Source organism: Columba livia, chromosome 5, assembly GCF_036013475.1.
Source record: "Columba livia isolate bColLiv1 breed racing homer chromosome 5, bColLiv1.pat.W.v2, whole genome shotgun sequence".
Lineage (NCBI taxonomy): Eukaryota > Metazoa > Chordata > Aves > Columbiformes > Columbidae > Columba > Columba livia.
In genome coordinates, this window is record NC_088606.1 from 16,672,153 (window position 1) to 16,684,313 (window position 12,161).

General features: G+C 33.8%; 1 protein-coding gene across 8 annotated transcripts in view; it reads right to left on the reverse strand.

Annotated features, from left to right (window-relative positions):
* PPP4R4 (protein phosphatase 4 regulatory subunit 4) overlaps positions 1 to 12,161 on the reverse strand; it is a 70,670-nt gene that overhangs the window by 27,541 nt on the left and 30,968 nt on the right. For 7 of the 8 annotated variants that reach the window (XM_065063581.1, XM_065063584.1, XM_065063583.1 and 4 more), the window contains 5 exons: positions 10,776 to 10,923; positions 10,008 to 10,081; positions 7,903 to 8,009; positions 5,286 to 5,393; positions 276 to 397 (listed from right to left, as the gene is read on the reverse strand). In XM_065063581.1, coding sequence (XP_064919653.1) covers positions 276 to 397; positions 5,286 to 5,393; positions 7,903 to 8,009; positions 10,008 to 10,081; positions 10,776 to 10,923 — 559 coding nt within the window. Of the gene's footprint in view, positions 1 to 275; positions 398 to 5,285; positions 5,394 to 7,902; positions 8,010 to 10,007; positions 10,082 to 10,775; positions 10,924 to 12,161 lie in introns of those variants that run through there. The other variant, XM_065063586.1, reaches the window with a different exon arrangement.

A 12,161-nucleotide genomic window follows, 5' to 3' on the forward strand; every position in this document is an offset into this window, starting at 1 on the left:
TCGTTTATACAGTAATTTTACTCATTCCATTTAGCCACATTACATTAGAAACTTGGAATAAGATAACTGATTTTGTGGACAACTGGTTCAGCTTCCTTAAAACTTACTATGTATGGAGTACTACAAGACATGAAATACATAATAGACAAAACAATAAACAAAATGAAGTCAGAAATATCTGAAGAATGTAGACAGAACAAAAAACATTTAAATAAATTTGTAAGATGCATTAAAGCATTAAGAACTGGGCTAGTAAGCCTGAATTAAATTCTTACCTGCATCAAACATCTCAAGCAGATTCACTAACGTCTCAAAAGCTGCAAGGCGCACACTGCTGCTCTCGTCTCTTGCCAGTTCTACTAACTCAGGAAGCACCACAGTTTTTGTTAGTTCTGTCCTGCAAAGTGAAGCAAACAGTCAAGAGAAAACATGTAATGAAACAATATTGCCATAGCAAAACAGAATTCTTCCTTGAAATACTAATTTAGATATTTTTTGGGTAATCCAGAAGGAAAAACTGCCAAAGTTGTAAGGAAATTAAAATTAAATAAAAACCTCCAGTCAATCTCAGGACTTCTTTCTTTGTCAGTCATAGAAACATGCATATTTAAAATGTGAACCTTCATCCCTAAAAAAGCATTCAAATTAGGTCAAAACAAATTGGAGAAAATGCAGTCTGAAAAATCTCAAAGCAGTCCAGCTACTTCACTGTGTCACTTCTGAAGAAATACACATAAATTGCTCAATGCAATGGTCCAAAGCCAAAAATCATTAAAGATGTTGGATTGAAGTGGTCTGTGAATCTTACGCCTCAAAGATGAGCCTTCTTTACAGAGGGTAAGTAACTACTACTCAGAGAAAACACAGTTTCCCAACTAGTCCAAACACTAGCTTTTAGGCTTGTTTTAAAGTAGTAAAGAAAGGGTTCTGCTTGTCCTTTTTTGCCTTGGTAATTACCAGCATTTTCTGTGTGTGCGATGGAGCAGAAGTATAACTTCTGTAGAAGCTGCCACCCAGCATAACTGCCCCTGTCCCAGTATACAATTGATTCTTGATTGCCTTAAGATATTAGAAAGATCTTCCTGCAGTCCTGCTACTAGCAAGAAGACATACCCCGTACTTCCCCTTATTTTTTCTGTCATGCTCATTTTTTTTTAATTTGTATTGGTCAAGATTTGTAGTGTTTGAACTTGTCTGCATTTAAGAAGCCCATTTAGTCCTGTTCTCATGTACAAGCTCTTGGTCTGCTCACCAAATAATGCAAGTTGTTGTAAGCACCACATTTCAAGAGCGGGACCGCAGCAATTTATAACAGCCAGGGATCTGGCTCTCAATGTTTATGCTGCCCAAAGCATAACACTGCAGGGAAACTCTGATAAAATTACATTAACCAAGATGACAAAATCAGAACTACGTTTGACACTCTGAGCAACTGTGTATGAAGAATTTAGACTGTCATTTCAATCAGTTTATAATACAGAACCAATCACAACCTCCAGGATGATAGATTTTTACTGAAATAAAAGTGCCTGAAAATATCCCTTCTAATCAGACTAAATAAGTAACAGATTTCCCTATTGTAAATCAATATTAACAATAATACTTTCAAATGTTTATAATCAAAGTTATTTGCACCTTACAGAGTTTATTATTGTTACCTGCGAATCAAGATATAGCTTAACAGTATTCTTCCAAACAGATGATTAATTATTCAGATAAAATTATGAGAAAATTACATTTTATCATTTCAATGGTAACATCACTAAATTTCTGATTAAAAGTAATTCCAAAAATAAAATTTAAAAGAGCAAAAATTGTCCTCTTGAGCCAGTGGAACAACGTATTTACTGAAACAGTGTTAAAATAAAGATGCTGTTCACACAGATCTTGCTCTCAAATAAGACCTGGGCCAGTAAGAGAGAATCCAAGCCTGGGAAGGCTCAAAGTCTTTGGGGTTTAACTTGCTCTATAGTACTGTGCTCCCACAGCTAAGAAAGGATGGGAATGCATGTACGATAGGAAAAATCTGTGATATTATTTCCCCAAAACTGCAGTATTACATAGATAATAGAGGATTTGCTTAGTACAAAGGACACACTAATCTCAGTTTTATAGCTCCTGTGCTTACCTTGGGGTTCTGACTTGCAGTCAGCGTTTTTAGCTAAGTAACACTTTGGAGAGGAAAAAAATACAACAAAACCAAAAAAAGCCACCAACCAAACCAAACCAAACAAACAAAAGCAAAGAAGCATCAGCAAGTAAAATCAGGGAAATATCACAGATGAAAGGAACAGCTACACTTCAAGCTCTTTAAACATCCAGAATTCTCAGAAAGGTTAGAGTTGAACAGCATATATTTCAAATAACCTAACCACTGCGACTGTTATCACATTATGCCGTTAATCTAAAAATGTACTTATTCCCATTTATTTAATTTCCTTTATTTTCCTACTACTTGTTGATCCTCAACATGAAACACTATAATGGCTTACATACCAAAAATACCAACAGTTCATCATTTTTTTATGAGATTAAAGATTACGGCATCAAACTCATTGGCAAGGTACTAGGTGAAAATATCACAAACAGTGTATATGGACACACTAATATTAAAAATAAAAGAATTAAAAGAATTAAAGAAAAATATACAGAATGAACCACTAATTAATAATTATGTATTTAGCCCTATTAAATCACTAGTTTAAGGCTGGGTAAACTGCCAGTAACACTGTCAGTGGCCACTGCATAACACGTATATCATTTTAAGACTTTCAGCTCCCAGGTATAATAAATGTGGTTTAGTTAAAGACAGTAAACAGAATGAAGGAAATTTTATTTCCTTTCAAAATGGTCACTTCTTAGTATAAGATATAGCCATCTTGTTACAAATTAAAACAACTTTGTTTCTTCTTTCATACTGTTTAGTGTACGTTGAACTTAAAAAGCATTCAGAGGAGTGAGGAAAACACCACAAATGCATGCATTTTGTTCTTAACTCCTGGGTGTACATATGCATATCTTTAATGTAAAAAACCAGAATGCTGAACGCAAATTCATACAGATTCACACAAACTGTGAGTGCTCCCTAAAGTCTGCCACCAAAACCATTTTCTGCATCTCAACAGACTGAGCCACAAGGCAATCTGTGCAGCTGTACATTTTTAAAACATAAGAAACGTTTCAGTAATATCTGAAAGAAATATTCTTTAGCTATATGCATATCCTAGATGAGAGTTATTTTACTCAGAATAACATACTTACATTATTTTTTAAATTATTTTGCTGTATTATGTGTCACAAATCATTTTCAAAGGCAAATTCATGTGATTACTTCTCAGCTCTTGACTATAAGAGATGTTAACTGAGAAGGTTAGAAGAATCCATAGAAATGCAGACGGCATCTCAAATAAGACACCAAAAAAAAATCTCATGTGACTGAGCAATAACAAGAAATAAGGAACGAAGGTGACTGAGACAGACAAAAACACACGACATAGGAAGGGTCAGGGGAGAGAAGGGTAGGACCACATCCTAAATCAAGACCCAGAAATCAGAAGAAAAAAACCTGATTTGCAAATATCTTTCTCTGGATGTTTCTCTGGATCTCCATTTTGGTGGCATAAAACAAACAAACAAATAAACTTCAAAATAATATGACAATTAGAGCCATTCCTCTCTTCAAAACTAGGTAGTCGTGGAAAAAAACCCCACACCTGGTCACTCTCTGAAGATACACGGAACTCTCTCTTTTACTCATCTTTGATCTCCCATTAAACAGACTTCAATTTGGGGATACACAAAGATACATGAGATACATGCATACAGTAAAAATAAATGCAAACTCAAATTATTCAGTAATTCAGATTAGTAGAATGCATGTTAAATTTTCAGTTTTACAATAAAAACTATCAATAAATTCTACCTTTCTTTTCTGTAATTGCAAATTCTTTTATAGTCAAAGCCATTCAATATGGGAAATGTTAAAAATATGTACCTTGCTAAACTACATTTTGTTATAAAAGAAAATAAGTACAAAACCAAATTATTAACTTAAGTGAGATGAGTAATATTGTGTTTTCACATTATTCACATCCTCTGAATTTTGCAGAACATGGACCCTGCAGAAGAGGTGCCTAAAGCACACACATCAAATTATTTTTTTTTGCAATAAATATAAGTTAATCTAGGAATCTAGACATTACTGTCCTTCATGACCTTACTAAAACAAAGTTAAACTAAGTACATGACAATAACGCTTAGCTCTTGCTGTGAATATCCATCCCTTTTATCTGAATAAGCTAGAACACTGCCTGAACACACACTTTTTCAGTGTTCCATGGCTGAGAGGCAAATTACATTGCTCCAGGAATTTGTTTTAGTTTATTTTAAACTCAGAATCTAAGCTACAAAATAATTCTCCATTAAAAACAAAACAAACAAAAAACAACAACAAGAGAAAACCCACAGGCAGAGAAAGGCACCTTTCTCCAAACACCGGTACTAACAAACTGAAGTGCATACTTACCATATCTTTCAAATTACATTTCAGTTTCAGCCTCATGCTTGAATTTGCTCATAAACTCACAATTTTAAGAGCCAGAGGGACTCTAAATCTGATCCATCCCCACTGTATAACACAGGGCAGGGAATCTTACTTGATAATTTCTTAAAGTCTGTAAGAGAAGTTTCTGCTTTTCTTTCTTCAAAACACAATAACATGTGGGCAGGCCTGGAACTCTAAAATATTTGTTCACTCAAAGATCAATCCTGTGTGGGTAGTTAACAGGTTCTTTTGATTAAAATAAAAGTTCCAGACTTCTTCTGTTCCTGTACTTTTAAGATTGAAGGTCTTCAGGCTTAGAGTAAAAGTTGATACTGAAATGAAATTTGCTTACAAAACACATTTCACTTTTTCCAAAACGCTGCACAGCAATTATTAGAAACTGCTAATACTTGTCATAATCTTCTTTCATTTGTAAATAAGCCCTGTGACATCAATGGATGATTGAGATGACTGCAAGAAGCTGTAGATGAACTCACTATTTACAAAAAACTGTTCTCTGTACAGTTCAACAATTTTACTATCAGGGAGAAACAAAAATCTGAAAATGGAAAAGAGCCAACTGCCAACAGCCAGTTCCTAAGAACACATCTGTAGGCTCCAAATTAATTATTGAGCAAACCTTAATTATTGAGAAACCTTAAAAGGAATTTTTAGGTTACCATCATCAAATATTTTAGAGAAAGATTTTGCATTTAGAAGCAGTTATGCAAATTGTACTCACCCTATTCCTTGAGCTATATGTTCCAGTTGCCGACACATGCAAGTTCTAACTTCATATTCCACATCCTGGCACAGTGACTTTACCAGTGGAAGAATCTCTCTTTTCATACTGAAAACATGAACATTTTGTATTAATATACAAACAAGAATATATAAAAGCCACTCTGTAGTACTCAAATTTTACCCATATGTTACTTCTAATGGCAATTTTTTAAACTAATTTATCACATATGGTAAGTTATTTTTTGCAGTTATAGAACAATACTATATATCAGACACAAATATGTGCTATAAAGAAACAGAAAAATGATCATTTACAGCCATTATAATTTACTCATAATTCATGGGGGTTTTTTGTTTGTTTTTTAACTACAAAAATAGTAAGTAGGCTTAGAGATGCTGTCCTCATTTAATAACTTCAGGACAATTTTTGAAAAGCCACTGCAAGAATACAAGGAATTATATAAATGGAAGTGCAATTCCCAATTAATTGCCTCTGATACCTTATCTTTGGTATGCATGTCTCAGCAAAGAGATATTTGGGAAGAAAGTAGAAAATTATTTTCAGATTAAAAGCTTCAGTACTGCAATGTCTTTATGCAAGTAGAGCCAAGTTTTCATGTTAAATCAATGGCAGATACAAAACACTATTTTGAATTCCGTTTAAATAAAAACACATACTACAACTTGGCAGAATCAGCCATTGTGTTGCCTGTCACTGCCCAAGATGCTATCATGAGGATTCATAAAATATCTCTGTCCAAATCCTTATGCTGTTGCAAAACTCAGGAGAAATAATATGAAGCCACAGAGAAGCAAATTTTCAAGGCAGCTTGCACAGCCTCCAGTCATCTCAGTGAAAATTAATTTATTTCTTAGAGAAAAATTTGGCCTGAAGTTTCAAAAATTGTACAAAGTCTTGGGAGTTTGGAATTTTAGAATACCTTGAAGTAGGGACTAGTTAAAAAAAATACTTGGTTTTAAATAGCTGTTGGAATAAAAGGTAGAAAAACTGATTCTATTCCAAGGTCAAGAGTTTTTCAACACTCTATATAATGAGTCATATGAAATACAAAATAAAGGGTTTTAATTATAGTACAAATTTTGTGAGGAAGAATGGTGCCATTCTGAAGAAGAACTTGAAGATACACTTATATATTGCCTGTTCCTGAGGCCAGACATGTCTCCTGAGCCTATACCAAGACACTTCCTGCCAGGGGAATGAGAGTGTGCCATGAATCTTAGTCTGCCATGTTCTCAATCTGTGGTTCCAGGTCTCTTTTCAGCCCTCTGAACTGCACTCAGAGGCCTCTGCCAGAGGATCAGTATGTCCCCAAAAATTCTCAGTGATCTTGTTAACATGTAGCTTCCGTACAGAAATGGTGCGACTATCTGTTCACTGAAATGAGGGGTTTCCTATTTTTGAAGAGCAAGGAATTATCTTAAAGAAACCAACAAGAGAAGGTACAAATATTTGAATTTATAGTGGATAACACTATTATAATTTCTCATAAGGTTCCAAACAATCTGGAAATTCACTTAATTTTCATGAGAATTTAACACTAAATAAATAAAAGCAATTGCGATTCTGTCAGAATTCTACAAATTTTGAAGATAAAGATTTGAAGGCTTTAGTAACATTCTCAAAAAATACTATACCACTCATGTACAACAAGTGTAGTCTACATCAGACATGAGAGCATAGCTAGCTTACTTTTGTTTGCTTCTAGTTCTTTTTTATTGAAGAAAAAAATTACAATTTAAAGACATTTATTCCTAAATGTCTTGTCATGTCGTCTGTTGTTCACCTTTTCTGTTATGCTGAATTCTTGCATTTCAGGGCAGATAAAAATCACTACTAGAGCAGACTTCCTCAGTTAGGCATGGTTTCTGCGCATTTACTAGCCCTCAGCAGATTTCTTTTGTGATGCAAAATCACATGTGGTCAATTGCCTGGATAGGAAACAGTTTGGTGAAATGGTCCTACTATCGTAAGACTGGAAAAACCGTGCAAAGAATGTACCACAACAACTGCTTTGGGTAGATAAGCTAATCAGATTTACTTTCATCACCGGTTCCCTCTTCTGCACCATTGCCCAAACTCACAGATACTGAATCTAAGAGCTGGATAATATCAGGCAACAAAAGTGGCTCCTGATACATCTCCATATAATTAGGGATAGTAAAAAAAATATATATCTATGTGTTAAATTTGGTTAGACAAACAAAAAGTTAGGAACAGGATTCTTCTCTTTATGACAAGAAACTAAGGTGATGAAGTTGTGTTTTGTCTCTGTAAACTGCAGAGAAATCGAGTGCTTGGCTTACTTCCTGGTAATTAAAACAATACAGAAGAACAGAATGAAAATGGAACCCATTCAAGCCTGTAGAAGAACATGCAAATAGAAATTATAAACTGATGAACATCAGCAAGTCTGAATATGCCAGTTACATAATGAACTTTTTAATGTTAAGTAATATCCAGATAAAGGGATCTGTAAAAAGAAAGCATTTAATTTTTTGCAATAAAGTCTACTTTTCTCATAGTAATTTTTGCCCACTAAGAGAGAAATACTGATATATACTGTGGAATTAAAATATATGTACAGTTTACTTACATATGGGCTTCAAATTTGTTAGCTAATTTTCCCATGATTTTACAACTAACTAAGCGTGACTGAAGTGATTGAGAAAGCTGTGCTTTGGAAACAAGTGGATTCAGGATCTATATGAAAGAAAAAAGAAGAAATGCAAAGAAAATAAATGTGAGCAGTAAATATTTTATTCCTCTTCTTATAAAAAACATCTAGGAAAACACATCCCAAATGTCATCTGCCTCTTTCATGGAATTAATCAGTACTAACAAAAATAATACCTATGTACACTAAAAGTCTATTGGAAACTTATATTTAATATTCAGCACTAATTATAGCATGTTAAACCCACATCTTGGCCCAGAGAGCAGTTTATGATTCAAATCACAGCCACAGTTTTACATCTGTCTACTTGTGTCTTTATTTTGAGACTAAGTCGTATATGAACATTTATAGCAATTAGCTGGTAATTTTCACAAAAGTTGTTAAAAAAAAAAAAAAGCAGAGAAAGACTCTCTGAGGTTATTTCTTATAAGTTTTTCCAGGAAATACCACTTGTGATGTAAAGTTTTGAGGCAATGATCCCTCTTGTTTATGCATATTTCAGGGATCTGTAGGGAAGAGGTTTCATTTCCTTATAAATGCAGAAAACCTGCATCTTTATTGGAGCTCTGCTGTCATTTGTTGCATTACCTCTGTGGTGCCATAAACAAAGAAAGGCCTGCAGAACACTGTATTTAGATATATTCTTTTTTGCCCAGAAACAATCACAGAAAACCAGGTGTCAGCCCAAGAGGAAAATCACAGAGAGGTATTTTCTGGAATCTGCCACAGTTCCTCACTCAGTCTCTTTTGCAGCGCTCCACAAAAGGATAATATACATGGCAGGAAATTAAAAAAAAAAAAAAAAAATCTGGAATAATTTTTCTCCTTCTCTTACCAGCTGCAAGGACAAAGAGATCACCCAGAAAGGAATTGGTACTTAAGTTATGCTTCCAACTATAACACTGCATAAAAACCCATGTCATTAACCTACAAAGCTGTCTATCATTTATTTGGTCTTTGAACTATGACAGCAAACACACTGTGTCCAGTAACACTAACTCCAATCACTGACCTAGACACAGCCATGACACTGGGTTGGGCTGACCTTTGGTCTGACACACACACCTTTCCTTATGTCCTTGAAGTCTGTGATTGTTTCATGATTTTTTTACTTACAAAAAAGTTTAATAACTAGAATACTCCAAGTTTTCTGATACAAAGATCCTTCAAGTAACAAGAAAGCCCTCTTTTCAGACTAATGTTTCTGCTGAATTAGCCCTGCTTTATCAGTTGTGATCGTCCCAAAGCAAATTTTTGTGGAAACTTTTAAGTATGTTCCCAGAGACAAATCAGGGGAAAAACTCCATCTTCTTTAAATGGCGTATTTAAAATTAAATTATATTACAACTAGTTTTTGGAGGTTACTAGAATAATTATTCTTTTTTTTCCAACCCAACTTTTCCACCCTTCAGAAGATTATTTTTTATACAGTGCTGGACTTCAATTACCCATTATTTTTAAAGTGTTTTTTTATACTATACAAACAATAATATATGTAAATCTCCGTAATGTTTTATATCAAAAATACAGTAAATATGCCTCTTGCAAGTTTTTAAACTTGACAATGAAATATGAATACTCAAAACGAAACTGATAAATTAGCTGAGTAAAAGGGAGTGACATGATGACTTAGTGACAGAATGAAATTGACCTCCTGCATTAAGTCCCATTTAGCAGAAATCAGAATTTTAGTCTAGTAGCAAACAAAATTTAGTTCTTTCATGAAGACAGAATGAGATAGTATCCTGTAACCCAAAACAGTACACATGAAAATACATGACTAAGTGCACTGGAAATGTTGCAGTAAAAAGTCTCTATTTGCTAAAGAACACAAGTTTTTAAAGGCGACCTTTCTCTCTCGACTTGTAGCACATTCCTCTCTTACAGTATGTGCCACAAGTATTACTGTTTTCACAGACACAGAACTGCCACAAATCTGAAAAGAGAATGAGACTTGCAGGGCACTATAATCTTACAAAATATTACTAATTTGTTGTTGTTAGCATCGGTGGGGGACTTATTACCTCATGCCTCACAGTTTCTTTTGGTAAAGCTTCTATTACAGCAAGAAGAGTTTCTAGCCATGCATTGCTGACTCCTATCAGAAAGAAAAGGGTTATATGTTATGTTGTTCATATAACGAGTATAACAAAACACACGTCAGTTTTACAAAATTAGTTCTCATTTTTTAATTGCATCTCTTCAAGGAGTTATATATCTAAAAGTCACTAAGTTAACATTCAAGACTTCAAACACTCATTAAGTAGTAGAATAGGCCAGAAGCAAATTCTTCCCCCATTTCTTTTACCCTTTGAATTCTGGTAGAGGAAAATAATTATCCTGTTCGTTTTAAAAAGACAATTTCCATCATTTAGATGCATATTCTTTTCTTATGCCCACTAAAACTTTGTAGTTTTACAACAGGTCCGTTTTTCTTTATATCTTGAAAATAGTGTCAAAGAAGTTAAGAAAAAATAATCATTACAGAAGAAACATCAACCATTCTTGCTCTGTTTTCTCAGCCACCAAACTCTGGTACTTCAGTAGAAGCTGGACTCAATAACAACTTTGGCATTTAGTCCTTCAGACAAAATATTTTTGTTTGCTTCAATCAGAATTATGTTTAAATATCAGTATGGAAGTGGTCAGCATGCAAAAATATTGTAATTCATGCAAGGCTAGATATCAAGTACCAGTAACTGCACTCACTGTTTTACACAATATTGCACAGTCACTAAGGAAACAACACGTATAGAAGTAACCAGTCACCAGCACAGCTGCACAGCCCTGACCTGCATCTCTGTGTTCCAGGTGCTGGAGAATGATGTGTAGGAAGGAGTGGGAGTACGTATGGATGGACACCGACTCCTCTTGCAGAACCGTCAAAAACGAAACAGCAGCTGTTAACTGCATTTCCACTCCTGCAACATGTAGCACCTCCTGTATAATTACAAATTATATCAATTTAGAGCATGAGGTAATAATGTACCGAAAGAATATTCAAATTTTTACATTCACTTTTAAGAGTGAATATGTAACAACCTGGGTAAACTACAATATCAGCTGTAAAAATATTTTCTCTTAACAGCAATTACTCAGAGATATTCAAATCTCTTCTACCATGGCATTAACTTTTTAAGGAAAATATAGTTAATTGTAACATTTTTGGTGACTTCCAGCTTCATTAATACATATGCGTGGATTTTTCTGATTTATAAAATGAGATGTAAAAACAGACAAGCCAAAAACTGTACTTCTGCTGTTTATGCACATGAATTAAAAATAAATATTTCATTCATCCAGTGAATGATACAAAAGTAGCAGAAGGCAATTTAGATTTCATCCCTTGCCAACTGACATGCAGCACAGATAAAAATGTATATGTGTATATATATATATATATACAGTTGTAGTCTTAAAAATAAAGCAAGATGTACTAGAATATTTATCCAGGTAACTCAGCATTTATTAGTACTTAGCTTTAATATTTAAGAATATAAGAATTAGGCTGTCTTTAAAAACATCAGATCAAAAGTTAAACAAAGGTAATACAGGAATGAATTATTACTAGATTTTTTGAATGAAACAAACAAACAAAAAAAATCAGATTTATATACATACCAAAGAGATTGCAGGATGCAATCTATGATATAGTATTCCTTGTAAATATGTACATACCAGCTAGGTGAAAATACCACTTGTTTACTTCTCTAAATGTATCTCATGACAAAATAAGGTGCACTATTCTACCACTAAAGCACTACACTCCGTGGTTCAAAACTCAGTGAAAGTTTAAAGCCCATACTTTCTATTCAATATTTCATATATTCATTTCTTTTTTTTTTCATTTATTTTTTTGAAGTGCATCAAATAAACAATGTTTTCTCAGATTACATTAAAAAAGAAGCTGATCTTTTAATTTTTTTTAAATCAACCTAGACCAGACTAATAAAATATCCACTATGCACATAAGTATTATGTAGAATAGGAATTATGCAGAGAAAATGCAGTTTGCAGAGAACATCTGAGAAATTTAGTAGATCAAGCTTACTTCAAAGTAAAACACCATGAAGTTTTCAATACACAAATGTGAACCAGTTCATGTGTGCAAATGTGTAATTTTTAGTTTATGTGATTTCAAAGAGAATCATGAATTATCTCTAACGAGCTGTCTTAAT